This window comes from Heterodontus francisci, chromosome 43 (assembly GCF_036365525.1).
Source record: "Heterodontus francisci isolate sHetFra1 chromosome 43, sHetFra1.hap1, whole genome shotgun sequence".
Lineage (NCBI taxonomy): Eukaryota > Metazoa > Chordata > Chondrichthyes > Heterodontiformes > Heterodontidae > Heterodontus > Heterodontus francisci.
This window is the reverse complement of record NC_090413.1, coordinates 8509628-8534856: the sequence shown is the minus strand read 5'-3', so window position 1 is coordinate 8534856 and position 25229 is coordinate 8509628. Positions and strand designations below refer to the sequence as shown.

The 25229-nt window shown below is 41.9% G+C and overlaps 1 protein-coding gene across 2 annotated transcripts in view; it reads right to left on the bottom strand.

Moving 5' to 3' along the window:
• Positions 1-7016, bottom strand: part of LOC137355535 (CD209 antigen-like) — a 58125-nt gene extending 51109 nt beyond the window's left edge. For both annotated transcript variants that reach the window (XM_068020779.1, XM_068020780.1), the window contains exons 1-3: positions 6872-7016; positions 6033-6152; positions 2424-2498 (exon numbers count right to left, since the gene is read on the bottom strand). In XM_068020779.1, coding sequence (XP_067876880.1) covers positions 2424-2498; positions 6033-6152; positions 6872-6962 — 286 coding nt within the window. In that variant the 5' untranslated portion in view covers positions 6963-7016. The remainder of the gene's footprint in view (positions 1-2423; positions 2499-6032; positions 6153-6871) is intronic.
• Between the last annotated feature and the right edge of the window lie 18213 nt (positions 7017-25229).

The following is a 25229-nucleotide window of genomic DNA, read 5'->3' as shown; positions in this document are numbered from 1 at the left end:
TGTTTCTGACTGTAAGGGACCTACATTTGTCTTCACCAATCTTTTTCTCTTCACATACCTCTCGAAACCTTTACAGTCAGTTTTTATGTTTCCCACAAGCTTACTCTCGTACTCTATTCTCCCCTCCTTAATCAATCCCTTGGTCCTCCTTTGCTGAATTCTAAACTGCTCCCAATCCTCAGTTCTGTTGTTTTCTCTGGTGGATTTGTATGCCTCTTTCCTGGATCTCTAATTTCCCTTGTAATCCATAGTTTGGCTACTTTTCCCGTTTTACTTTTGCGCCAGACAGGAATAAACCATTGTTGCAGTTCATCCATGCACTCTTTGAATCTTTGCCATTGCCTATCTACCATCATCCCTTTAAGTAACGTTTCCTAATCCATCATAGCCAACTCGCACCTCAAACCTTCGTAGTTTCCTTTATGAAGTTTCAGGACCCTAGTCTTAGAATCAACTATGTCACTCTCCATCTTGATGAAGAATTCTATCATATTATGATCGCTCATCCCCAAGGGGTCACCCCCAAGGGATAATAGATGCCAGTCTTCACTAATTCGAAACTCTCCACCTGATATCAAGAAACAGCTAGAAAAGCAAAGGCTACAGGCCCTGACAATGTATCAGCTGTAGTGTGTTGTGGTTCTTTCTATGTTTCAAACACAAACTTGCCAATCACTCAAGTAGGTGAGCGATACTTTTTATTCAAAGATTAGAGTAGTATATACACATTGCTGGAGAGCTCTTTCTAGTATGTCTTTCTTGGTCAACTAACATATTCCAACTACTGTGCCTATGACAGACGACATCATATCCTGTCTGATGATGTCTACAGATTATGGACGTACCCACTTAAAGTCATGATACAACATAGTGCTGGAGACCTGCTCTCCTACCTGTGCCCCTAGCCAAGCTTTGCCTGTACAGCTACAACACTGGTATCAACCTGACAATGTGAAAAATTGTCCAGGTATGTCAGAAGTGGGGATGTTTGCTGATGATTGCAGTGCTCAGGTCCATTCACATTCCTCATCACAAAATGATGCCATGTCTGCATGCAGCAAGACTTCAATAACATCCAGGCTTGAACTGACAAGTGGCAAGTAATATTTGTGTCACACAAATGCCAGTTACTGACCGAGAGAGAGAATGTAATCACCTCCATTTGAAATTCAATGGGATTGCTCTTGCCAAATCCTTCACCATCAACATCCTGGGGGTCACCATTGATCAGAAACTTAACTGAACCATCCACATAAAGGCTGTGGCTACTTGAGCAGGTCAGAGGCTGCATATTCTGTGGCACGTGCCTCACCTCCTCACTAGTCAAAGCCTCTGCACTACCTACAAGGCACAAGTCTGGAGTGTGACACAACAACAACAAAGAAGCTCAACACCAACACTAGGGGCGGCACAGTGGCGCAGTGGTTAGCACCGCAGCCTCACAGCTCCAGCGACCCGGGTTCAATTCTGAGTACTGCCTGTGTGGAGTTTGCAAGTTCTTCCTGTGTCTGCGTGGGTTTTCTCCGGGTGCTCCGGTTTCCTCCCACAAGCCAAAGACTTGCAGGTTGCTAGGTAAATTGGCCATTATAAATTGCCCCTAGTATAGGTAGGTGGTAGGGAAATATAGGGACAGGTGGGGATGTGGTAGGGAACATGGGATTAGTGTAGGATTAGTACAAATGGGTGGTTGATGGTCAGCACAGACTCGATGGGCCGAAGGGCCTGTTTCAGTGCTGTATGTCTAAACTAAACTAAACCATTTAGGGCAAAACTTCAAAGCGGTTCAACCACTTGGGCATCACCGCAGAAACATCGATCTCACCCCAACCAGTGTTCCATTGCTGTAGTGTGTGCAGGGAGGGAGGGTAGGGGTGGTGATGTCACCGAGCAGGGTAATGATGTCACACTGCAGGGAGGTGATGACACACAGTGGGGGGTGATGCTGTAACACAGCAAGACAGGTGGTATGAAACTTAAAAGGCCCAGCTCTCCTGGATTGCTGAAGCAGGGTCCGGGGGATTTATAATAAAAACAGAAAGCGCGGGAAATAGCAGGTCTGGCAGTATCTGTGGAGAGAGAAAAGGAGTTAACGTTTCTGGTTGATGACCTTCCATCAGACCTTTCATTTCAGATTTCCAGCATCTGCTTTTATTCCAGGAGCTGATGTTCCGTTCCAGGAGACTTGCCAAATTCTAAGCAGAGGACACTGTGGGCTGGATGAAACTGTTCCACCTGCCATAGGTTTGACTCCTCTGAGATAGATTATAACAACAAACTACTTAACATTGTATCAGTACAGGATGGGTATTAGAATTTAGCTCCAATCACAAACCAAACCCCAAATCAAAATACAGAAGTTTTATTCAAGTGACTTTCACCCAAACAGGACCGTCTCCTTTATCAGATTGGGATTTCACACTCACCATTACTCTTCAACTGGGAAAGTTCCACCTTGAAATCTGTGACTGTCGTTTTCATTTCACTGAGCATCTGAGCAACTGAAAAGGAAACAAGGATTTGACTCTCGCACATTAGCATAGACTGGATTTGCCTCCCCTGTCTCGAATGGACAATATCACATGTTAAGGTAACCTTTGTTTTCCCAGCCAAAGTGAAGTTCCCCTTCCCTCCCCTCCCACCCCTGCAAGGATTGTTGTGAGCCCCCCCTCCCACACCCATCGCATGGAAATTAGAGAAGGATTGGACGTGTTATTTCAGGGACCAGAGCTGGGTCCAGGAACCCTTTTGTTCTTTGTTTAGTTGAGTTGGAATCTGGCAGAGAAGAGAATCACATAACGACTGAAAACTGAAAAGTAGTGGCTTTACAACGAGTGAAGTAGAATGTAAAAGATGTCAGGTCGACATGGAGAGGTTAGTGAAATGGGCAGACAGGAGGCAGATGCAATTTTATGTGGAGAGGTGTGAGATGAGAGGTGAGGGAGAGAAATCATGAAATTATAAACCAGTTAGTCTAACATCTGTTGAAGGGAAGTTATTGGAATTTAGAATTAAGGACAGCATGACAGAGAAATTACAGAAATTTGAGCTGATTACAGTGAGCCAACATCAATTTGAAAAGAGTAGATCATATCCGATAAACTGAAGTGAATTTTTTGAGGAAGAAAGTGGAGTAGTCGTCAGGAGAATATCTATGAATGTAATTTATATGGAATTACAGAAGGCATTCAATAAGGTTTCACATAAGAGACTGCTAGCTAAATTTAAAGCTAATGGAATTTAAAGCTAATTATTGACCTGGTTCAAAGATTGGTTGGGTGTTACAAGACAGAGAGAAAGGATGATGGACATGAACACAAATTGGATGGAAGTGACCAGTGTTGTCTTATAAAGATCTGTCCTGGAGTCTCAATTAGTCAATTATTTAAAATGAATTAGATGGAGAGCCATATATCCAAGTTTGCTGATCATACTAAGATTGGTGGTACAGTAAGTGGTGTAGGTGGGAGCATAAAATTTCAAAGGTACATTGATCGATTAAGTGAGTGGGCAAAACTGTGCAGATGGATTTCAATGCAGGTAAGTATGAGGTCATCAATTTTGGACCAAAGTGTGGAACTCTCTCCCACATCAAGTAGCAAATGCTAGCTCATTTTTCTTTTATTTCTTACATTGGAGTTTGATAGATTTTTGCTAGCTGGGGTATTAATGGATCAAGGGAGGTGGTGGCACAGTGATAACATCCTTTAACTAGTAATCTAGAGGCCTAGGATGATGCTTTGGGGACACGGGTTCAAATTCCACCATGGCAGCTGGTGACATTCAAATTCAGTCAATTACTAAAAATCTGGAATTGAAAGCTGGTCTCAGTAATGGTGCCGTGAAGCTATCATTGATTGACATAAAAACCCGTCTAGTTCATTAATGCCCTTAGGGAAGGAAAGCTACAATCCCTTAATGGCCATGAGACATATAATGAAAGGCATACATGAGAAAAATCAAAAAGCTATGCATTCATACAAGTCAATGGCTATAATTTGCTGTTTTCAGCATCCTATTATTGAAAGGACATTAAAGCCAGAGAGAGCTTTCAATGTAGATTCACCAGGATGATGCCAGGGTGTTGGGAAGTTACATGGGAAGTGTAGGAGCTTGAGTTACTAGGACTATTTCCACTGGAACAGAAAAAGCAAAGAGGAGATTTAATAGAGGTCTTCAAAATCATGAAGAGTCCTGATCAGGTGAATAGGGAAAGAACGTTTCTTCAGGCTGGAGAGTCAGTGATGAGGTATCATCAATTTAAAATTGTCACTAAAACAGTGGGGAGTGCGAATTGAGTGAGGAGGGAGTGAGGAGCAAGTTAGGTAAGTGCGGAGGGAGAGTAGGAGAGGTTTCTTTATGCAGAGTGCTACAGCAGGGGATGATTTGGCACAGTTCAGGCAGAGGCCACTGCATCTTTTAACAGAAAAATTGATACTCATTTTAAGCAGAGTGATATACAGGGCTATAGAGGAAGTGGAGAACAGTGGATTAGTTCTGAATTGCTCTGGCAAAGAACCAACATGAGCGAAATGACCTGCTTCTGTTGCTTTGGTCTTTCCCTATCTCTCCCTATCTCTGTCATTTTCTCCAGCCCTGCAGCCCTCTAAGATATCTGCTCTCTTCCAATTCTTACCTCAGAACATCCTCAATTTTAATTACTCCACCATTGGTGGCAGTGCCTTCAGCTGCTAAGGTCCTAAGCGCTGGGATTCCCTCCCAAAACCATTCCACCTCTCTACCTTTCTTTCTTCCTTTGTCATTCCTTTAAGCAGGCATTAAAGAACTGAAAATCACCCCCTCCAAAGTGTAATTCCAATTCGATGTTAGATTAGCGAGTTTATCCTCATAATGTGGGATTGCTAACTGACCTGCTCTGATAATCTCAGCTAGATTCACCGAAAGAGTTATCCGGAGGTGTTTAACATGAAGGAGTACATACATGGCTTTGGGGGTGGATGGGTGGGTGGGACTGGTAAAAAGTGGGAAATTGATAGTGAGTTGGGAATCCAGCCCCAACCTGCCAACTTCCACATTTCACTCCAATGTGTTCGGCTACATCTTCACAACCCCTTCAGTTAGAGCTATAGTTACTCAGACTTTTGACTTTAAAATTGGGTCAATGGCCTTCGTGAAACTTTCCAGTAAAAGCGAGGCGAGAACCCAGCAGCAACTGTCAATCCATTTCAGGGATATATAGTGATAAATATTCAGCATTCAAAGCTGTTTTCTTCCCTGCTCATGCAATGTCAGGGACGTCATTATTAATGCAAGGTTGCACCAGTCAACTAATGTCACAAGCACAAGCAATGGTTGCTATACCTAACAACACTACCGCCCCTACCAATGCCACTGACGCAAAGCAGTACTGCCAACAACTATCAGCTCTTGAACAACCTGCCACTGGACCCCATCAGTTCATGTCATCAAACATGTTAAAAAGAAACTTGTCGCCAGCACACAAGAATGGGCAAAATGGGAAATTGATGCAACAGAATAATGTTTATGTGATCTAAGAAACTTAACATAACATTTTCTCATACACCTATGTACACCCTTGTTAAATTACAAAGCCTTACGCATCCTTTTCCTACTACTCCATGGTACAACCCATGTGGCTTGAGTAAAGTTAATGCCAGGCTGCTCAGATACCTACTCTGACTGTTGAGATGCTCTACATCGATGTCTTCTGTCTTTTGGAGCCCTTGAGGACTGCACCAAAGGCTGCTCCACCTGTACCTCTGAAGGGGAAACTTGGCCATTAGGAGACGAGGCAGCATGTGGACTGCTGACTGAGGTGGGGTCGAGGGGGTGGGGGAGGGGTGGCACGGTAACGGGTGAGAAGTGGAAGCGCGTTGAGCGGAGTCCAACTTCCATGTCCCCTTTCACCATCATCCCTTATATAGCCCAGCCGCATTTCACTGCTACATTATTAATACATGCTAATTTCTGCATATCTCTGAATTAAATTTGTTAACTATCATTGTAGAATTCAGGACAATAAGTTTAATAGTTTAAAATATTACAAAACTTACAGGATGCAATTGTAGTGGCAAGAATCACGATTGTCAGCAGGATGGAGAAACCCAGGACAATGTAAATGACCAGAGGTGACCATTTTCCTCGGACAGGTTCTGCTGATCGGACAGCACGTTCTGTAAGGCGCAAGAGAAAGTCATCAATGAAAAGATTAGAGGGAACCGTCTGGTGAAAAAGACTCCAAACCCTTTCTCATTCGGTCCTGGAGAAGAGGCAAAGGAGCCGAGTGTTGTTGTCAACACAGGAATATTTTCAACTTTGCACAGTTGTGCCAATCGAAGACACATTTCTTCAATTCAAGAACATTCATGAACAGCAGGTTAAATATATAAACTCAGCAGGAAATTGAAATGAAGCAAGTTTTGGACAGTTACAAATTTACAAATATCATTTACTCAGGCAATCTGCAAGGTACAAGGAATAAAGACCATTTGTCCATTTCACAGCTCTGTCCTCATCATTTCTTCAGCATTTCACCAACCCTCATCCAGCATCTTTACTACAAAATCTTCCTCTCAGATTCCAGTGTGAGCCAGTAACACCGTCAGTTGAAAGGAGAGTCACGGCATTCTTCTGACCCCACTGTTTTATTTCACTGTTTGTTAACAATGCCATCAATTAAAGGGATGGTCACAAGGGCTTCTGACCCCAATGTTCAGCTTTAAAATCCATCAGTTCTTCTGAAGAAATTGAATTTCCTAACAACATGTTCTCTCAACTAATAGGAAAGGACCTATTTGCTGTTGTGAATTGATTTGATGGTAAATAAATACTAGTTAATTAACTCAAACTGAATAACCTGTACAGTAATGATCAGATAATGAGTGTTATCTACCCGGCTTCGACTCTTTCTTTTTTCCTCTCTCTTTTCTGAATTGATCACGATGAAATTCATTGACATTTTGATAAATGTCAGCTAGCTCCATGTTATCAGCTGGAAAAACTTCTTGTCTTGAATGAGAGAAATGTGACTTTTTTCTCAGTTCCTCTTCCTGCAATTCTAGTGTTTCTCTGAAAAGCCACAATTATAGATTGTGTGTGATGGACACCAAGATGTTTTCGCACTGCTGAATTTGCGATATACTCTCAATGACCTGAATGTCCCTTGGATAATCGGTTGCAGCCTTTTTTTGAATAGCTTAATTTACCTGCACTCACATTTTCACAGAATTCTGTATTTGAATCTCCAGGTCTTTCTGTTCATCCACAACATTTCAGCATCTTTCCATTGAGTGTTTACTGCCATTCTGTTGATTGTGTACTCCCATTCCATTAAATGCTTACTTGAATTCCATTGAGTGTGTACTCCCATTCCATGAAGTGTGTGCTGCCATTCCATTCAGTGTGTTCCTCCACTCCATTGAGTGTGTACAGAAATTCCAATGAGTGTGTCCTCGCATTCCATTGAGTGTGTACACCCACTTCATTGCCTGTGTGCTTCTATTTCACTGTGTGCATTCCTGCTCCATTGAGTGTGCACTGTAGGTTTTAAACAAATGTTAATATAAAATGGTGAAATACATTGACATAAAATGGCTGATATTATATGTCTTATGGGAAGTAGAAACAAGCCTGAGTTAGACAGACAGGAACTTCAGTGCAGATAGTTCATCGGGGTAACACTGATTAAACACCCATTGTGGTCAGTAAACAGGAAAAATTTAATGGGATAAAGAAGTAACAGGACCTTGTCCATTATTAGGCACAAAACAATCTTCAGCCAGAGTGACTAATCAGATAGATTAAATTATAAAGTGGGATGTTTATGAAACTAAAATAAATAATATATTTATCAGTTGGCAAGTTGATTTAGGAATAATGAGAAAATCACTGAAGGAAATTAATGAAAGGCCGTTCAATACCAAGGAATGTGTCCTCATAAAGCACAGATAAGAAATGGGACTATTTCCAGCTACAGTTTTGCTCTGTAACAAAGCATGTGGTCTGGGATCTGTCGGGTGATGTGGATTGTTCATTAAAGCATATAAATAGTGACAGACCTGGTGTTAGGGTTTGGATTAAATGTGTGACACCAAGGTTCCATATTAATAAAGTATTAATTTTGCTGACACTAGACTTTCAGACCTTTTAATTAGTCAGAAGTGTCATCAACTGGAACGTTACACTGAATTTTACAGCGATGAGTGAAGCCAGGAGTCGAAAGTGTTTTTTTTAAGTGCTCTTTATGTGTATCAGGAAGGACCGTCCCTAGCTGACAGTAGATCATAATTAATTATAGCTGGTAAAGTTTGCCAAGTTTGGGGGCTATTTCTGGCACTGCAGAGGCCAAGCCATGAAAAATCACCTGACCAAGGACAATAGCAAACGTCTGACTCAGTCTGGACGGAACAGAAGGACCAGGTCCTGTTTTCTGTCTTTGAGACTTGAGATCCAAAGTTTTTTTTTAATCCAGCAAAGTTTCTTTAAATTTGCTCAAACTCTGGTGGAGTTTGCAGTTGCTCGACTGGAGCTGGCCCCACCACTTCCCTGTTAGAACTGTAATGATGTTAAACCCTTTACTTCTAAACTTAGTGAGGTTTGAAGTTTTTTTTCTTCTAGTATCAGATTATCTTTGCTGTATGTTCACAAGGAAACAACTTTTGCTATGTTGCAGTACTGCGTGGAAAGATACTATGCTTCATTAAATTTTAAGTATCAGGACTTAATTTGAATGAATATTTACCCGGGACAAAATCCTGCAATTCTGGAATTCTCCAAACTCAGCTTACTCTGGATTTTCCTCGTGCATTTACAATGCTTCCTGTGAATTTATAAAATCTGTTGAAATCAATTTAATATAAAACTTGTACACAGATCATAATGCAATTACAATCACAGATATGATTTCCCCAATCAAATTGATGCATTTTCAAAGGAAAAATAAGGACGAGCGATATAACCTAAATGGGACAATTTTAGTAGGAGGGCAGGAGTGGCAAGAAGGACGTGTGTATACAAAACTTTGAAGGTGGCAAGATGTTAATGATGTTGTTAAAAAAAATGGGATCATTGACTTTCAAATATAGGGAAAGGTACACAGACAAGGACGGTAAACCTTTATAAATCACTGGTTAGACTTCATCTCGAGTATTGTGTTCACTGCTGGACACACTTTCAGAAGAAAGTGAAATCTTTGGAGTGGGTACAAAGGAAATCTTCTTGAATTTACATGAAGGAATTCAGAAATGTGGAGATAATAATGCAGCTGAGATTAATTTCCTGAGCACATTTAAGGTTAACAGGGGAATTATTAGAGTCTTTTCAACATTATGAGGGGTTTTGATAGGGCCGATGGGGAGAATAGCGGTTTGGGTAAAATCAAGGAAGGGACAGAGAGTTTAATAACAGTAATAGGACTTTACCGAGTAAGGCCAGATCAGGAAAAATAGGAAAAAGCTAAAATGAAAGACGCTATATCTGAAAGGGTGGAACTTTCATAACAAACTGGATGAATTAATGGCACAAATAGAGATAAATGGGGTTGATTTGGTAACAACTACTGAGACATGACTTCAGGGTGACCAAGGCTGGGAACTAAATCTTCCAAGGTACATGATTTTTAGAAAGGATATGAAAATGGAAAGTAGGGGTTGGGTGGGGAGGAAGGGGTAGCCCTGATAATAAAGAATGAGATTAAGGTTGTCAGGAGATAGATTTGTAGCCAGGAAAATCAGGATATAAAATTTGTACGGGTGGAATGGGTGGAGCTAAGAAATTGCAAATGGCAGAAAACACTGGTGGGAGTAGTTTATAGAACCCAAACAGTAATCATAATGGACAGAATTTAAATCAGAAAATTAGAGATGCATGAAACACACATAATGCAATATTTTTAATTCTCAAATAGACTGGGCAAACCAAATTGGCAAAAGTTCTTTGGAGGATGAAGAACTAACTATGGAACAGTTTATTTTAGATCTAGTATTGTGCAACGAGATAGAGTTAATTAATAATCTCATAGCAAATGTTTCTCTAGGGAAGAGTGATCATAATATGTTAGAACCTCATATGAAGTTTGAGAGTGATGTAGTTACATGCAAAACTAGAGTAATAAATTTAAATATAGCCACTTACAGAGGTATATCAGTGAGTTGGCAGAGGTAGATTGGAAATTTGAATCAAAAGATATGATGCAAATAAGCAATGGCAAACATTTAAAGAAATAATTCATAACTCTCAACAAATATATATTCCCTTGAGGAATAAAAGCTCCACTTGAAAAGTGGCATAGCCATGACTACCTGGAGAAGTTAAGCATAACGCTTGGTTAAAAGAAAAGGCTTACAATGTTGTCAAAAAGAGTAGTAAGCCAGAGGATTGGGGGCTTTAAAAATCAGCCAGGGATGACCAAGAAATTGATAAAGAGGGAGAAAATAGAATAGGAGAGTAAACTATCCAGAAATATAAAAAAGAGTTTGTAAGAGCTTCCGCAAATATGTAAAAAAAGAGAGTAGCGAAAGTAACAGTCATGAAAGTAAACTTGGGCCCCTTAGAGGCTGAGATAGAAGAAAGTATAATGGAGAATAAGGAAAAGGAAGAGACAGTAATCAAATATTGTATGTCTTTCATCACAATAGAAGACACAAAGAACATACTGAAAATTGTGGGGACCTAAGGGTTTCATGAGAGTGAGGAAGTAAAGTAAATAATATTAGTAAATAAAAAGTACTGGAGAAATTAATGGGGCTGAAATTTGACAGTTCCCTAGGACTTGATTGCCTACACCCTAGGGTTTTAAAAGAGGTCTCTGAAGAGATAATAGCTCCATTGGTTTGATCTTCCAGAATTCCCTCAATTGCAGAATGGTCCCCATGCATTAAGAGGTAGTAAAAGTAACCCCACTGTTTATGAAAGGAAAGAAGGAGAAAACACAGAACTATAGCCTTACATCAGTAGTAGGGAAGGATGTGATAACAGGGCATTTGTAAAATTACAGGATAATTAGGCAGAATCAACATAGTTTTATGAATGGGAAATGGTGTCTGACAAATTTGTTAGAGATTTTTGAGGTTGCAACTAGTAGGGTCAATAAGGGAGAAGCAGTGAATGTAGTACATTTGGATTTTCAGAAGGCACTCGAAAAGAGCCACACAAGAAATTGTTGTACGAGATTAGGGCTCATGGTATTGGGGGTTTCATTTTTACCACTATTGATCACCCATTTCAAAAGAACTTATTCAACCAGTACTTTCCCAGTCACTAGAACAGTACAGTGAGGATACAGCTTAGAGCAAAGCAGTGAAAGAATCAACAATTATAATTGGATGATACTTATTTGGTTTTGCAGTCTGAGGTAGCTTGGCTATGTAGTCAATCTCCAATCATTCCTGAGGTCCCTTAATGGGTTGATGATGGAACGAGGAGGCTTCTTTGTAGAGGGAGGATTGTAATGGGCGAGGGGAGACAATTATCAAGGTGACATCTTGACATTTTCATTCTACTGCGGTCACAGTCATTGACATGGTCCTGAATCAGATGTCTGTCTGTAATAAAGAACAGAAAATTCATTGTGACTCTTTTGGGGAGCCCTGGAATGAGCTAAAGAGATCCACCTGTCAATCTTCAGATTGTTTTCTGACACAATGGGGAGTCCAGTTGGGAAACATCCAAACTAAACCCCTACACCAAGAAAATCAAATATAGCATTAATGTCTTCACATCCAGCAATTCTACCGATTAAGAAGTTAAAAACATACTGGCTCTTCAGACTTTGAAAGGCTCTTGCAGATGGGATGGAGGAGGAAAACAGCTTTTTACGGACTATGGGGGCAGAGTTTCTGCTTCGCGCTAAAAATTATGCTGGTTAGGTTAATTTCCTATAAAATTCATTTGCACTATCGCAAACTGTAAAATCTTCCATGAACTAACACAATTGGGCTGTGCAATAAACTGGAATTGTTTCTTTTTATTCTTTCCATTAAAATGTATTCTTTGATGCATTTAAGAGCAGTAACTTGCTGCAGTTTTAGTCACACAGCTGAAAATGGGTTTATCAACAAAAGTAAATATTTTTAATAAGGTTGTGAGTAACCTGATTTAAAAATCACTGAAAATAACTTTACAAAACTATATTGAACCATTTACTACTTTAATTGATGTATATTAATCAATTTCTTGGTAAATTACATATTTTTGATATGAAAAAGCCTTTGAAATGTGCCAACATCGCTGTGTACCTGAGAAAATGAATGCATTTTGATGAATCTTCCCCAACCAGCAACTTCTGCCGTCCACACATATGCTGTGTAGAAATCCAGTGATCAGTGATTCCCTGTTCCTCTACAGGGTGTAGTGCTGAAGTCCAGGCAGATGGAAATCTTCAGAAATCACGAGAATTAATGTGAATTTCCAGTTTTTACATGGTTAGTCTCTCTGTAATAACCCCGTATGAAGTTACACCTTGTTGAGTGAGGTGTAACTGGGTTTTTAATGATGCACTAAATCATAATTATTGCTGAACAACCTTCCTAGCCCTGAAAATCACATTTGTGGAATGTTAAATTTCTCCATTCTGATAAAAGAAAATCCACAGGTTTTAAATATAATAAAAATGTATTTTTTTTAAGTTTGTTTCTGATATTTCAGATTCTATCTTAATCACATGTGTGTGTCCCAATCTGTGTCTTGCTCTTTGTAAAACGATTAAAAAGTGAAGGGTGATCAGTGTATTTTATTTCCTGGTTTGTTGGGTGTGAGAATTCTTCAATGTGATTGGCTACTTTGCCTGCTTGATGATATCACTGCTGCTGGACATCCGAGATTCCTACAGCTGGGTCCAGAATCAAAGCAATGTCGGGAAAGGCGGAATTCACACCAAAGAGATTGCTAGATCTTTGTGGGCAACTTTCATAGAGGTTAGTGGTGAGCACTGTCACTTTGGTGCTGACTGCAATATTTGGGCCATAGTTTACCTGTGTATTTTTAAAACAAAAAAGACCTTACACTCTTAAGAAATGTAAATCAATCAGCAGTTGATAATGTAATGTGTTCTTTGTCTCATGCAAAGCAGTGAGGTACGTGGATTCCAGTTCTGTGAAGATCTCTTCATGGGCCAGAAATGTACTGATCCTGAACACACTTCAGAAATTCTTCCCCCTCTCTGCCCTTTATATTATTACTATCCCAGCCTACATTACAATAATCGATCATTAAGGAGGCTATAGCTGGGCACTTAGAAAAACTCAAGATAATTGGGAATAGCCAGCATGGTTTTGTGAAAGGGAAATCATGTTTAACCAATTTATCAGAGTTCTTTGAAGGAGTGATATGTGCTGTGGATTAAGGGGAGCCCATTGACATACAGTACTTGGATTTCCAGAAGGCATTTGACGAGGTGTCACATAAAAGGTTATTGCACAAAGTAGGAGTTCATGGTGTAGAGGGTAACATATTAGCATGGATAGAATATTGGCTGGCTGGCAGAAAACAGAATGTACGCGTAAATGGGTCCTTTTCTGATTGGCAGGATGTGATGAGTGGAGTCCCACAGGGGTCTGTGCTGGGGCCTCAACTTTTTACAATTTAGATCAATGACTTAGATGAGGGGAGCGATGGTTTGGTAGCTAAATTTTCAGATGACACAAAGATAGGTAGGAAAGTATGTTGTGAAGAGGACATAAAGAGCTTGCTGACCCATATAGATAGGATGAGTAAATGGGTAAAAATCTGGCAGATGGAGTATAATGTGGGAAAATGTGAAGTTGTTCACTTTGGCAAGAAGAATAAAAAAGCAAAGTATTTCTTAAACGGAGAAAGACTGCAGAATTCCAAGGTACAGAGGGATCTAGGTGTTCTAGTGCTGGAGTCACAAAGTTAGTATACAGGTACAGCAACTAATAAAGAAGGCTAATGGATTGCTATCCTTTATTATGAGAGGAATTGAAAATCAAAGTAAGGATGTTATGCTTCAGTTATACAGGGCATTGGTGAGACCACATCTGGAATACTGTGTGCAGTTTTGGTCTCTTTATTTAAGCAAGGATGTAAATGCATTGGAGGCGGTTCAGAGGAGGTTTACTAGATTGATACCTGGAATGAGTGGGTTGTCTTATGAGGAAAGGTTGGACAGACTAGGCTTATTTTCACTGGAGTTTAGAAGAGTGAGGGGAGACTTGATTGAAATATATAAGATCCTGAAAGGTCTTGACAAGGTGAATGTGGAAAGGATGTTTCCTCTTGTGGGGGAGTCCAGAAGTAGGGGGCACTGTTTCAAAATTAGGGGTCACCCATTTAGGACAGAGATGAGGAGAATTTTTTTCTCTGAGGGTTCTGAGACTTTGGAACTCTCTGCCTCAGAAGGTGTTGGAGGCGGGGTCATTGAATATTTTTAAGGTGGAGGCAGATAGATTCTTGTTAGGTAAGGGAATCAAAGATTATCAAGGGTAGATGGGAGTGTGGGGTTCGAGACACAAACAGATCAGCTATGATCTTATTGAATGGCAGAGCAGGCTTGAGGGGTCGAATGGCCTAATTCTGCTCCTAATTCGTATGTTCGTATAATTTAAGTTGCCCATTATCACTACTCCATAGTTCCGCCACCTCTCTGCGATTTCGCTGAAAATTTGCTCCTCTATATCTTTCCCACTAGTCAGTGGCCTATAGAATATGCTCAGTGGTGTAATGACACCTCTATTGTTTCTTAACTCTAACCAAGGATTCTGTCCTTGACTCCTCCAGTACATTCCCTCTTCAGCACTGCAATATTCTCCATAATGTGTAATGCCACCCCTCCTCCTTTCTTTCCTTCTCTATCTTTCCTGTATTCAGGAATATTTAGCACCCTTTTTTGAGCTACGTCTCCGTTATCACCATGACTCATCATTAGTCCCATGTGACTATTTGTGCTGCAGCTCACCAACCTCATTTACCACTCTTTGTGTGTTGACATATATAAGAAAGAAGTCAAAAGTCCACAAGTAACTATGAGACATTTCAATTATTGTGACAACAGAAAAAAGAATAAATGACAAGGTTTTCCACAGATGCTGCCTGAGCTGAGTATTTCCAGCTTTTTCTGTTTTTATTTTAAAAGGCTGCCGGATTTCTGCTTGTTTGACAGATTCTCTGAATGAGTGTTTGTGAGATCTGAATGTTCTATTCTTTCTCGACTCCCTTTTACAGCCTGTTTTAGTGCTGAAATCTCTGTGAGGCTTATGTGAAAGGAAACATTCTCCACACTTGTATTCAGTGAAGAAGCAGTGATATCTAGGAAAGCCTAGTTAAATAAAAGGAAGAATGAAATTCAGTTTAACATTGATTTACAGTCCTCCTCATTTGTCTCAAACTGATAGTAACTCTTTGAACTTGAAAATCAAGAGTGATGTTGTCTGTTGTATGATCATCTTAAGAGTGATGTCCCTTTAAGAACTCTATGTCAATGAGCGAAGTATCAGGATGTAGTCATGTGACTAGAGGCCATAGTCACTCTGCAACTGTAATACCTTAGACAAAGGTTCGGTAAATAGTTTGCTCTGTATTGTATATACTAGTTTAGCTATTAATAAACCTGTTAGAGATCATCAACAAACTGGAATCGTTGGTTTGTTGGGTGTGAGAATTCCTCAGTGTGATTGGCTGCTTCACCTGTTTGATGATATCACTGCTGCTGGACGTCAGAGATTCCTACAGCTGGGGCCAGAAGCAAATTAATGTTGGGAAAGATAGAATTCACACAAAAGAGGTGGCTAGATCTTTGTGAGCAACTTTCATTGAGCTTAGTGTCACTTAGGTACTGACTGCAATATTTGGGCCAATGAAGACAGAGGCATTGCTGGATGTGGTTCTGGGGAATGGGATGGATCAAGTGGATGAAGTGTAAGTAGGGGAACATTTAGGGAATAGTGATCATAGTATCATAAGGTTTAGATTAGCTATAGAAAAGGACAAGGAGCAATCTAGAATAAAAATACTTAATTGGAGGAGGGCCAATTTCAGTGGGGTTGAGAACAAATCTGTTCTCGGTAAATTGAAGTCAAAGATTGACAGGCAAAACTGTAATCGGAAAATGGGATGCCTTTAAAAAGCAGGCGGATCGGGTACAATAAAGGTATATTCCCACAGTGGGGAAAGATAGGGCAACCGAAGCCAGCGATTCCTGAAAGATGGAAAAGAAAGAGATTAAAGATGAAGCAAAAGAAGGGTGCATATGAAAGATGTCAGGTTGTTAATACAGATGAGAACCTGGCTGAATATAAAAAGTTCAGATAGTAAGTAAAAATAGAAATAATAGCAGCAAAGAGAGAGTATGAGAAGAGACTGTCAGCTAACATAACAGGGAATCCAGAAGTCTTCCATAGGCATTTAAATAGTAAATGAGTAATAAAGAGGAGGGGTGGGGCTGATTAGGGACCAAAAAGAAGACCTGTGCATGGAGACAGAGGGCATGGTTGAGGTACTAAGTGAGTACTTTGCATCTGTCATTAGCAAGGAAGAAGATACTGCCAAAGTCAGAGTGAAAGAGGAGATAGTTGTGATACTGGAAGGCTATAAATTGATAAAGGGGTGGCAGAAAGACTGGATATACTTAAAGTTGATAAGTCACCAGGATTGGATGGGATGCATTCAAGGATACTGAGAGAAGTAGGGTTGAAATTGCAGAGATACTGGCCATAATCTTCCAATCCTCCTTATAAATGGGGATGGTGCCAGAGGACTGGAGAATTGTAAATGTTACATCCTTGTTCAAAAAAAAGTTAAACCCAGCAATTACAGGCCAGTCAGTTTAACCTCTGTGGCAGGAAAGCTTTTAGAATTGATAATTCAAGACAGAATGAACAGCCACTTGGACAAGTGTGGATTAATTAAGGAAAGGAGCACAGATTTGTAAAAGGCAAATCATGTTTAACTAACTTCATTGAGTCTTTTGATGAGGTAACAGAAAAGGTTGATGTGGTGTACATGGACTTCCAAAAGGTACTGAATAAAGTACCACATGATAGGTTTGTCAGCAAAGTTGAAGCCCATGGAACAAAAGGGACATTGGCAGTACAGTTATGTAGTTGGCTGATTGACAGGAAACAGAATAGTAGTGAACAATTGTTTTTCAGAAAGGAGAGGGGTTCTCCAGGGGTCGGTGTCAGTGCCACTGCTTTTCATGGGTGTACAGAGCACAACTTCAAACGTACAATTGCAGATGATACAAAACACGGAAGCTTTGAGGAGAATAGTGATAAACTTCAAGAGGACATAGACATGCTGGTGGAATAGGACATGTGGCAGATGAAATTTAATGCAGAGAAGTGTGAGGTGATGTATTTTTGTAGGAAGAACAAGGGGAGACAATATAAATAAAGGATACAATTCTGAAGGGGGCACAGGAACAGAGAGACTTGGGGGTATGTTATATATGTATATATTGTTATACTATCTGATCCTTGGCATCAGGTGGCAGGACCGTATCTCCAACACAGAAGTCCTCGAAGCGGCCAACATCCCCAGCATATACACCCTACTAAGCCAGCGGCGCCTGAGATGGCTTGGCCATGTGAGCCGCATGGAAGATGACAGGATCCCCAAAGACACATTGTACAGCGAGCTCGTCACTGGTACCAGATCCACCGGCTGTCCATGTCTCCGCTTTAAAGACGTCTGCAAACGTGACATGAAGTCCTGTGACATTGATCACAAGTCGTGGGAGTCAGTTGCCAGCGATCGCCAGAGCTGGCGGGCAACTATAAAGGCGGGGCTAAAGCGTGGCGAGTCGAAGAGACTTAGCAGTTGGCAGGAAAAAAGACAGAAGCGCAAGCAGAGACCCAACTGTGTAACAGCCCCGACAACCAATTGTATCTACAGCACCTGTGGAAGTGTCTGTCACTCTAGAATTGGCCTTTATAGCCACTCTAGGCACTGCTGCACAAACCACTGACCACCTCCAGGTGCTTACCCATTGTCTCTCGAGACAAGGAGGCCAAAGAAGTTATACTATCTGTAAAGTGTTAGGAACTAAATAGCTAGGAACTAGTTGTTATGTGTAAGTGTTCCAGTGGGGGGGGGGGGGAGGCGGGCCTCATTCACAGCAGCACTGATAAGTCATGTTATATGTAACACAAGAACCATTTGGATCAGGTTCTACAGCACAGAGCCTGGTGCTGAAATAAACAAGACTGACTCCAACCTTTTCCAAGTTTAAAGTGTGATTCTTTCCAACATCTGGAAACCATGGGGAGCTGAACTTGTGGTGGAGGCATTTGAGAAGTTTAAACAAAAGTGCAATTTGGCATTCAGTAGTTTTCTAAAAGGCACTAGTGAAGAGGAAAGGGTCAGCTATATCCTTCTGTGGGCTGGAGATAAAGGATTAAATTTATTTAACAGCTAGGACCTAAGCGAAGAGGACAGCAGAAACCCAGACAAAACTTTTGAAAGATTCAGCACCCACCTCCAGACAAAATTAAATGATCGGGTATACTGTTATGAATTTCAAGGCCACAGACAGGAACTAGGTGAGCCTATTGACAATTTTGTCGCAAGATTGAAAAATGAAGCCAGAAAATGTAAATTTAAGGACACAGATGTACAGCTGATACAAAAACAAGAAATGCTGGATTCACTCAGCAGGTCTGGCAGCATCTGTGGAAAGAGAAGCAGAGTTAACGTTTCGGGTCAGTGACCCTTCTTCGGAACTGATAGATCAGCTCATTTGGGGTTCTGCACGTCCTGAAGTAAAGAAAGCTCTAATCAGACAGGACAAGCTCACAAAATCACAGGCTGTAGACACTGCCAGAGCACATGAAGCCCCAAGCAGACAGATGAAGACTCTGACTTCCCAAATGGCTAGCCTTCAGTTAAGCCAAGAGACAGGCAGCAGGGTCGATGCAGTGAAACAACAACTAAAGAATGTACACCAAACAGAAAGAAACACATGCAGGAGCTGTGGACGACCACAAGAATTGACAGATAGAAGGAGATGTTCTGTATATGTATCAATCTGCAGAGCTTGCAGAAAGACCAATCACTGGGAAAAGATGTGCAGAACAAGACAAGAAGGTGGTCGACGAGTTATCAGAGCCAGGGTAACAGGGTGACGGAATAGTGAAAGAAACCGAAATATCCATACCCTGGAAGATGGCGATGGGTTTGAGAACATAATAGACATAGGAACCATAGAATTACATGAAATGTCTGGATGTGACAGTTCCCAGAGAAAAGAAATTCACACAACATTCAGATCAGGAAGAGGCTGAGAAATAAGCCCAAAATGATAAATCTAAAGGTGTAGATCGATACTGGAGCTCAGAGTAACATCATCCGGCTCGAACTATACCAGAAGATCTTTCCTGAAAATTTGGAGTAAAATGGTTATCCAAGGAAAGGTGCTCTGAAACCAAACAACATCATGCTAACAGCATACGGGGGAACTGAGATTCGACAGCTAGGAACAACCCAAATTAGAGGGACACACAAAGGAAAAGATGTTAACTGTATGTTCTACATCACAGAAACAGATGGTGCGGCTATCCTGGGGTTGAGCAGTTGTGAAGAGCTGCAGATTATCTCAGTAAACCATGAGGTGAAGGAGGCGACACTGAGGGTTGAAGATAATACACCCATTGAAAAGTGCCCTCCGATAAGAAGCAAAGAAGATCTGGTACCAGAATGTACCGAATGTTTTGATGAGATGGTTGGATGCTTTGAAGATTTTGAGTCTCACATCACTATTGACCCAGTGATGAAACCAGTGATTCATCCCCCACATAAAGTACCAGTCGAACTAAAAGGAAAGCTTGAAAGAGAGCTCCAAAATGGAAGAAAAGAAGGTGATCGCCAGAGTCACAGAGCCTACAGATCGGGTAAATTCCATCCTGGTGAGAGAGAAGCCAAATGGATGGCTACGAATTTGCCTAGATCCCAAAGATCTTAACCAAGCAATAAAGAGGGATCACTACCCTATTCCAACATTGAAGAAATCACACCAACACTGGCAGGAGCAAAAGTTTTCAGCAAGTTTGATGCCAGAAATGGCTACTGGAATGTGAAGCTAGACGCAGAATTTTCACTGTTGACAACATTTGGACGGTACAAATTCCTGCATCTACCCTTTGGCCTCAAAATCAGCCAGGATGTGTTCCAACAGAAAGTAGATGAGACATACAGGGGATGCAAAGGAGCAGTCGGCATAGTTGATGACATCCAGATATATGGTGGAGCTGGAAAAGATTATGACAATCATCTACATGAAGCCATGGAGAGAACCAGGAAAGCTGGGATTAAGCTAAACACAGGCAAATGCATTGTGAAAGTGACAGAATGGCAGTTCTTCGGAATGGTGTACACACCTGACGGAGTTAAGCCGAGCCCTGAAAGAATCTCAGCCATATCGGGGATGGAAGGCCCAAGAGATAAGAGAGAATTGAGAAGTTTCCTTGGTTTGATACACTACATGAGCTCCTTTATTCTGCACATGTCGGAACACAAGGCAAACCTGCAGGAGCTGATGAGAAAAGATGTAGAATAGCAGCGGTCAGAGTCACATGACAGGAGTTACAACAAACTCAGAAAGGTGGCATGCAAGGAGACAAGTCTGTCATATTATGACAGAAAGAAACCTGTCACTCTACAAGTAGATGCTTCCACAAAAGGATTGGGAGCAGCCCTGGGACAAGAGGGAAAGCCAATAGCATCTGTGTCCAAAGCTCTGACATCAGCTGAGACAAGCTATGCCAACATAGAGAGAGAGCTTTTGGCAGTCGTGTATGGATGTGAGAAGTTCCACACACATCTCTATGGGAGGAAGGTCACAGTGGAGAGTGATCATCATCCACTGGAGCTGATCTACAAGAAAAATCTATGTAAAGCACCCGCAGAGGTTACTCTTGAGGCTTCAGAGTTATGATTTCACTCTGAAATATAAGTCAGGAAGAGAAATGGTGCTGGCAGACATACTATCCCAGTTGTCACCACAGGAGAAACATGAGATCGAAGATCTAGGCATAAAGATTCATTACCGAGTGAACGTAACACCACCGAAACTGAGTCAAATTAGAGATGAGACCAGCAAAGACGAGGAGCTCCAGATGCTATCTCAGCAAGTGATCCAGGAATGGCCTGATAGGATACAGCACACACAGCCAGCAATACAACAGTCCTGGTCTATCAGAGATGACATCTCACTAGAAGATGGTGTTCTGCTGGCCGGATCCAGAATAATCAAACCCAAAACAATGCAGGAAGAACTTCTCCAAAAGATACACGAAGGCCATATGGGAATGGAGAAGTGTTAGCTCAGAGCAAGAGCAGCTGTGTACTGGATAGGCATATACAAAGATATTGAAAATATGGTGTCTACATGCAATGTATGTCAAAAGTACAGAAACACACAACAGAAAGGGGAGATGATAGCTACTGACCGTGGCATACTGTAGGAGTTGATTTATTCACACATAATCAAGAACTGTGTCTCATAGTCACAGGCTACTACTCAAAATTCCCTTTTATCTGGAAGATGAAAGACTTACCATGGGGACACGGATTTATAGAAAGACACATCCAGACGGTCAAAAGAACACTTGTGAAATGCCAAGAGACAAAGGAAGACCCAAACCTGACCTTATTGTCACTCCGATCCATGCCTCTCAAAGCTGACATGAAATCACCTGCAGAGCTGTTCAATGGAAGAAAATATAAGACAACTCTGCCAAGCAAAATACACCCTTCAAGTGACCAGGAGGAAACGAGACAACAACTCACTGAAGCACAGGTAAGAGGAGAGCAACACTTCAACAAATATGCTAAATCCCTACCCGAGCTGTTGAAAGGACAAACTGTACACATACAGGGTCCAATCATGAAAATCTGGAGCCCAGCAAACGTTGTTAGTGAAGCTGAGACTCCAAGGTCATATATCATTGAGACCAAAACCGGTAACCAAATGAGAAGGAACAGAATCTGTATTCGACCTACACCTGAGCTGGAACAACAGGAAAGACCATCAACAACACCGGAAATATCACTATCCAGTGAGACAACATTAACAACATCACCAGTAAGTGACACAACATCGCCTGGACAGTGTGTCAGCTCACCACGAAGAGCAAAGAATGCCAAATCTGCAAGATGGAGGCACAACATCCTGCCACCCAAGCGATACCATGAATAATATTTTAAAAAATACACAATAAAAACTCTAAAAAGGGGTTCCAATTATTTCCACAAGTCAGATGATAATTCTCTTTATTTATATTAACAATTATATTGAAATAGGGGCATTATGCTTTAAAGAAAGAGGGATGTTATATATATATATGCATTGTTATACTATCTGTAAAGTCTTAGGAATGAATTAGCTAGGAACTAGTTGTTATGTGTAAGTGTTCAGTGGGGGGGGGGGGCCTCATTCATTGCTGCACTGGGGAGTCATGTTATATGGAACACAACAACCATTTGAATGAGGCTCTACAGCACAGAGCATGGTGCTGTAATAAACAAGACTGACTCCAGCCTTTTCCAAGTTTAAAGTGCGATTCTTTCCAACATCTGGGAACCAGAAAACAACATAAAGAAGAAACAGGGTATATGTGCATAAATCGTTGAATGTGGCAGTGCAGGTTGCGAAAGTGGTTAAAATGGTATACAGAATCCTGGGCTATATAATTAGAGGTATAAGCACGGAGGTTATGATAAACATTTATAAAACACTGGTTCAGCCTCAACTAGTGCATTGGGAGTGGGGGAGGGGGAATATTAACAGAACAAAATGGGTGGGTTTCGATCAGGTGGGAGATTAAAGTCAGAAAAATCTGCTTCCAGGGCATAACCCAGCTCCAACCTGCAGATTTCTGACTTTAATTGAAGCCGTAATTTTTTTTTAATGTGTACCTGGGATGTGGGCATTGCTAGCTTGACCAGCATTAATTGCCCTTTCCTAATTGCCCTTGAGAAGGTGGTGGAGAACTGCCTTCTTGAACTGCTGCAGACCATGTTGGGTAGGTACACCCACAGTGCTGTTCTGAAGGGAATTCCAGGATTTTGACCCAGCAACAGTGAAGGAACGGCGATATAGTTCCAAGCCAGGATGGTGTGTGGCTTGGAGGGGAACTTGCACGTGGGGGTGTTCCCATGCATCTACTGTCCTTGTACTTCCAGGTGGCAGAGGTCACGGGTTTGGAAAGTGCTATCTAAAAAGCCTTGGTGAGCGGACAGCCAACACGACACAAGGAGGTGGGTTGCTGTTTTAAATCTGATAAGAAGGCTGCAAACCCCATTTCAGATGCAACCTTTGACTTTCAACTGTTGCCAGGTGGATTTCCAAGTGTCAGACAATTGGGCAATTACACGAAGGCAAGGCTGGATTCAGGAATCAAATTTCTTCATGTTCCTGCTTGTCTCAGGAGGCTCCACCTTTGAAACCCACTTAAGGACCTTTGCGAAAGGTCTCTGAACTCAAGTAGGCCTTGATCCACCCACATTCAGTACATGAGGTGATTGTTTCCACGCAATGTCCAAGAGGAGATTGTCTCCAGTCGCAGCACATGAGGAGATTGTCTCCACTCACTGTCTATGAGGAGATTGTCTCCACACGATGCACACGAGGTGATTGTCTCCAATCCCTGGATAAGAGGAGATTGTCTCCACTCCCGGTGCAAGAGGAGATTGTCTCCACTCACGGTACACGAGGAGATTGTCTCCACTCCCGGTACACGAGGAGATTGTCTGCAATCCCGGAACATGAGGAGATTGTCTCCACTCCCGGTACACGAAAAGATTGTCTCCACTCCCGGTACACGAGGAGATTGTCTCCACTCCCGGTACACGAGGAGATTGTCTCCACTCCCGGTACACGAGGAGATTGTCTCCACTCTCGGTACACGAGGAGATTGTCTCCACTCTCGGTACATGAGGAGCATGCCTCCTCTCTCTGTACACAAGGAGATTGTCTGCACTCCCTCTCCGTGAGGAGATTGTCTCCACTCTCTGCACATGAGGAGATTGTCTCCACTCCCTGTACATGAGGAGATTGTCTCCACTCTCTGCACATGAGGACATTGCCTCAACTCCCTGTAAATGAGGAGATTGTCTCCACTCTCTGAACATGAGATTGTCTCCACTCCCTGTAAATGAGCAGATTGTCTCCACTCTCTGAACATGAGGAGATTGTCTCCACTCTCTGAACATGAGGAGATTGTCTCCACTCTCTGAAAACGAGGAGATTGTCTCCACTCCCGGTACACGAGGAGATTGTCTCCACTCCCGGTACACGAGGAGATTGTCTCCACTCCCGGTACACTAGGAGATTGTCTCCAGTCACGGTACACGAAAAGATTGTCTCCACTCCCGGTACACGAGGAGATTGTCTCCACTCTCGGTACACGACGAGATTGTCTCCACTATCGGTACACGAGGAGATTGTCTCCACTCTCGGTACATGAGGAGCATGTCTCCTCTCTCTGTACACAAGGAGATTGTCTGCACTCCCTGTCCGTGAGGAGATTGTCTCCACTCCCTGTACATGAGGAGATTGTCTCCACTCTCTGCACATGAGGAGATTGCCCCAACTCCCTGTAAATGAGGAGATTGTATCCACTCACTGAACATGAGATTGTCTCCACTCCCTGTAAATGAGGAGATTGTCTCCACTCTCTGAACATGAGGAGATTGTCTCCACTCTATGAACATGAGGAGATTGTCTCCACTCCCTGTAAATGAGGAGATTGTCTCCACTCTCTGAACATGAGGAGATTGTCTCCACTCCCTGAACATGAGGAGATTGTCTCCACTCCCTGAACATGAGGAGATTGTCTCCACTCTCTGCACATGAGGAGATTGTCTCCACTCCCTGTACATGAGGAGATTGTCTCCACTCCCTGTACATGAGGAGATTGTATCCACTCCCTGTACATGAGGAGATTGTCTCCACTCCCTGTACATGAGGAGATTGTCTCCACTCTCTGCACATGAGGAGATTGTCTCCACTCCCTGTACATGAGGAGATTGTCTCCACTCCCTGTACATGAGGAGATTGTCTCCACTCTCTGCACATGAGGAGATTGTCTCCACTCCCTGTACATGAGGAGATTGTCTCCACTATCTGCACATGAGGAGATTGTCTCCACCCCCTGTACATGAGGAGATTGTCTCCACTCTCTGCACATGAGGAGATTGTCTCCACTCTCTGCACATGAGGAGATTGTCTCCACTCCCTGTACATGAGGAGATTGTCTCCACTCTCTGCACATGAGGAGATTGTCTCCACTCTCTGCACA